The 2,724-nt window shown below is 40.7% G+C and overlaps 1 protein-coding gene across 1 annotated transcript in view; it reads right to left on the bottom strand.

Annotated features, from left to right (window-relative positions):
- LOC108751380 (neurogenic locus Notch protein) overlaps positions 1-2,724 on the bottom strand; it is a gene marked incomplete at its 3' end in the record, with an annotated part of 297,572 nt that overhangs the window by 79,436 nt on the left and 215,412 nt on the right. Inside the window, exon 8 of the mRNA XM_018491558.1 lies at positions 2,250-2,432. Coding sequence (XP_018347060.1) covers positions 2,250-2,432 — 183 coding nt within the window. The remainder of the gene's footprint in view (positions 1-2,249; positions 2,433-2,724) is intronic.

Genomic DNA, 2,724 nt, shown 5'->3' with positions numbered 1-2,724 from the left:
GCGGACTTGAGAAAACCAGAGACATCCTCCGCCGTTCGTGCGATTCTATTATACGATCTCGGTAATAACGCCGCGCGTGCATTCGCTGTCGATTATATCGATTATCGATCGTGCGATCTCTCGCGGCTTTACGTTCGAGCCCTTAAAGGGACCGATCTCTTAACGGTTCGAGGAATAGATCGCGCGTCGTTCCACCAGTGTCAAACAATTAAGGCTGACTTACGCGCGCCGACGTTAAAACAGCAAACGAGTTGGCCGGTCGCTGCCCTCCCGCCACAGCTCTTGTGTATCAGATAATGCAAGCCGCGGCGCACTGTCATCTCGGAAGAATTTACAGACGACATAGTGCGGGCCTCGGGACCCCGGGGGCCAGGGCCCGAGGTCCTCCGTGCTACGTCAGCTACGCAATCGGCCGGCTATCGCGCGCGGCGGATCGCGTCTTTTCGCGCGTCTCGCATCTCGCATCACGCGTCTCGCGTCTCGAATCTCGCATCTCGCATCTCGCATCTCGCATCTCCTCGATTTCCCGCGAAAATGCAACTCAGTCTTACGCTCGTTTCTATCAATCTACTCTCTAAATTTCTTGGGGTAAAATCTCACTTTTTTTGGAGTAAAAAGTCACTCGAAATATTCATGAAAATACCGCCAATCAAAAGTGGAGCGAAATTTCACTTTTCGAAAGAGTGAAATTGTTCACTCTTCATTTGGATTTATTCTTCAACTCTAAAAAGAGTGACTTTTCTCGGAGAGAGGATGTTTTGTAACCTAATCGTAAAGTCGCAGGCATTTTTTGACCAAGTCTTGAAATCTCCAAGTACTTTATCTGTATAGGAGTACAAACATATAATATTAAGGATTGAAGACATGAATTTCGATTTATTACATTTTATTAACGTTTTCAGTAGAAAAATCAATTTCTTTCATTATCCTAAAGTACCTATACAAAATACCTTAACCTCCGTTCGTATCCTTTTGATTTTTATTTTATGTACGTACAAATGTATAAACAGGCTTACCTCTGATAGATTCATTCTCGAGTTTGTCAAACACTTGACGTTGTTCATACACTCGAAACAACTGAACACAGTTAATAATTGGCAATTATAAACGATACTTGTACGAGAACAAGAACTGAGAAGGCGTTAGGTGTAATTTGGCGAGATTTCTGCATTTTTAGTTGAAGTGAAGTTTAGAGCATTAATATTTTACTTTAAGAATAAACGTAAAATTTTTCACTTTCTTAGTGTGAAAGAATTTACTCTATTAAAGTGAATATTTCCTCCACGTAGAGCGAACTGGTCAATGACACCAGGATTAAAGTAAAAATTTCACTCCAAAAAATTTAGACAGTAGATTAACTTTAATCTCAGTTGAACTTACTCTTCATCTGTCTTCTCTTTTAATTCTTAGAGTTGGAAGATGGAGAGTCAGTTGTACCGACATTAAAATTCAATTAAATTGATAGAAACAGGCATTAGTTGCAAAAATATTGACATCTTGAAATAAAGACCGTTAATCTCCATCTTTATAAAATTCGAAACTTAAACTGAAAAAGCGAATTTGTTTGAGTCTCGTTCTAGATCATTCAAATTAACAAGAAGCTTTCTTAATCTTCTTGTTACTACTAATATTGTTGAGTTCCAACTACGATTCAAAATTGATTATCTACACTTTTAGCTGATTACTTACTTTATCGAGGTAATGATGCGACTATTACCATAGTATAAGGAAAGATAAACTTTCCAACGGAAGGAACTACTTCACTTTTGCAAGAAACGTCTCACGCGAAAACATAAAAAACGCATATCGTCGTTTCGAACGGCGGGACCGCGAAAATAAATGATCCATGTTCGGAAGGGAAGCGAGCACTTCCGAAAGTAATTACAACTTTCACGACAAACTTTGTATGAAACGAAGCATGCGGAACGGAATACGTGTAACATTGGTGATCGATATATCCAAGTTATACCTGCGCGAAACGTAAACGGTACAGCAGTTCAAAAAGAAATTGCCATCATAAAAGCGACCGAAGTGTGTTTCCAAACGCGACACCGTCACGTTCATGGTCACGCGAGGAAGTGAAGGGAATTATGCGGTGTCCCTTTTGGGATGTGCAGGATGTGCGAAGAGATGTATCGCTGCTCTCTCTTTCTCGAGAGAGAGAGAGAGAGAAAAGTGCGGGACGTCAAAGGGACGTCGTAATCATCCGCAAATACCGTGAGATGAATTATAGAGAGCGACGTACTTACCAGGCATGCAGACGCATCGAAAGGTCCCAGGATCGTCCAGGCAGGAACCGTCATTCTGACACGGATGCGACTCGCACTCGTTCACATTCGTCTCGCATCGCGGACCCGTGAATCCTTGCGTGCAATTGCAGGCGAAGGATCCGGGCGTGTTCACGCAAATACCATCGTGCTCGCAAGGAGAACCTGCAATAAGTGAGAAAATGATGTCAATTTAAAGACAATCCAAATTATATATTAAAACAATGAAAATACAAATATCGGATTATTTCAAATTTATTCAATAATCTGTTTTAAGGCTAGATTATTTTGAGAGGAGAAAGCAACTTCGGGTTTCAAAGTTACATAAAGTAAAAGAAAGGAGAAAAAAAGAAATATTTGACGCAACGCAAAAATTTTATACAATCGTTTAGCGGTCACTTTTAACGCTTAATACAAAGCAGAACTCTGCGACACATTCCGTTCTACTTCTATGTAT

Source organism: Trachymyrmex septentrionalis, unplaced genomic scaffold (genome assembly GCF_001594115.1).
Source record: "Trachymyrmex septentrionalis isolate Tsep2-gDNA-1 unplaced genomic scaffold, Tsep1.0 scaffold1, whole genome shotgun sequence".
Lineage (NCBI taxonomy): Eukaryota > Metazoa > Arthropoda > Insecta > Hymenoptera > Formicidae > Trachymyrmex > Trachymyrmex septentrionalis.
Note: the sequence above shows the minus strand (reverse complement) of the source record. Positions and strands in the feature narration are given on the sequence as shown.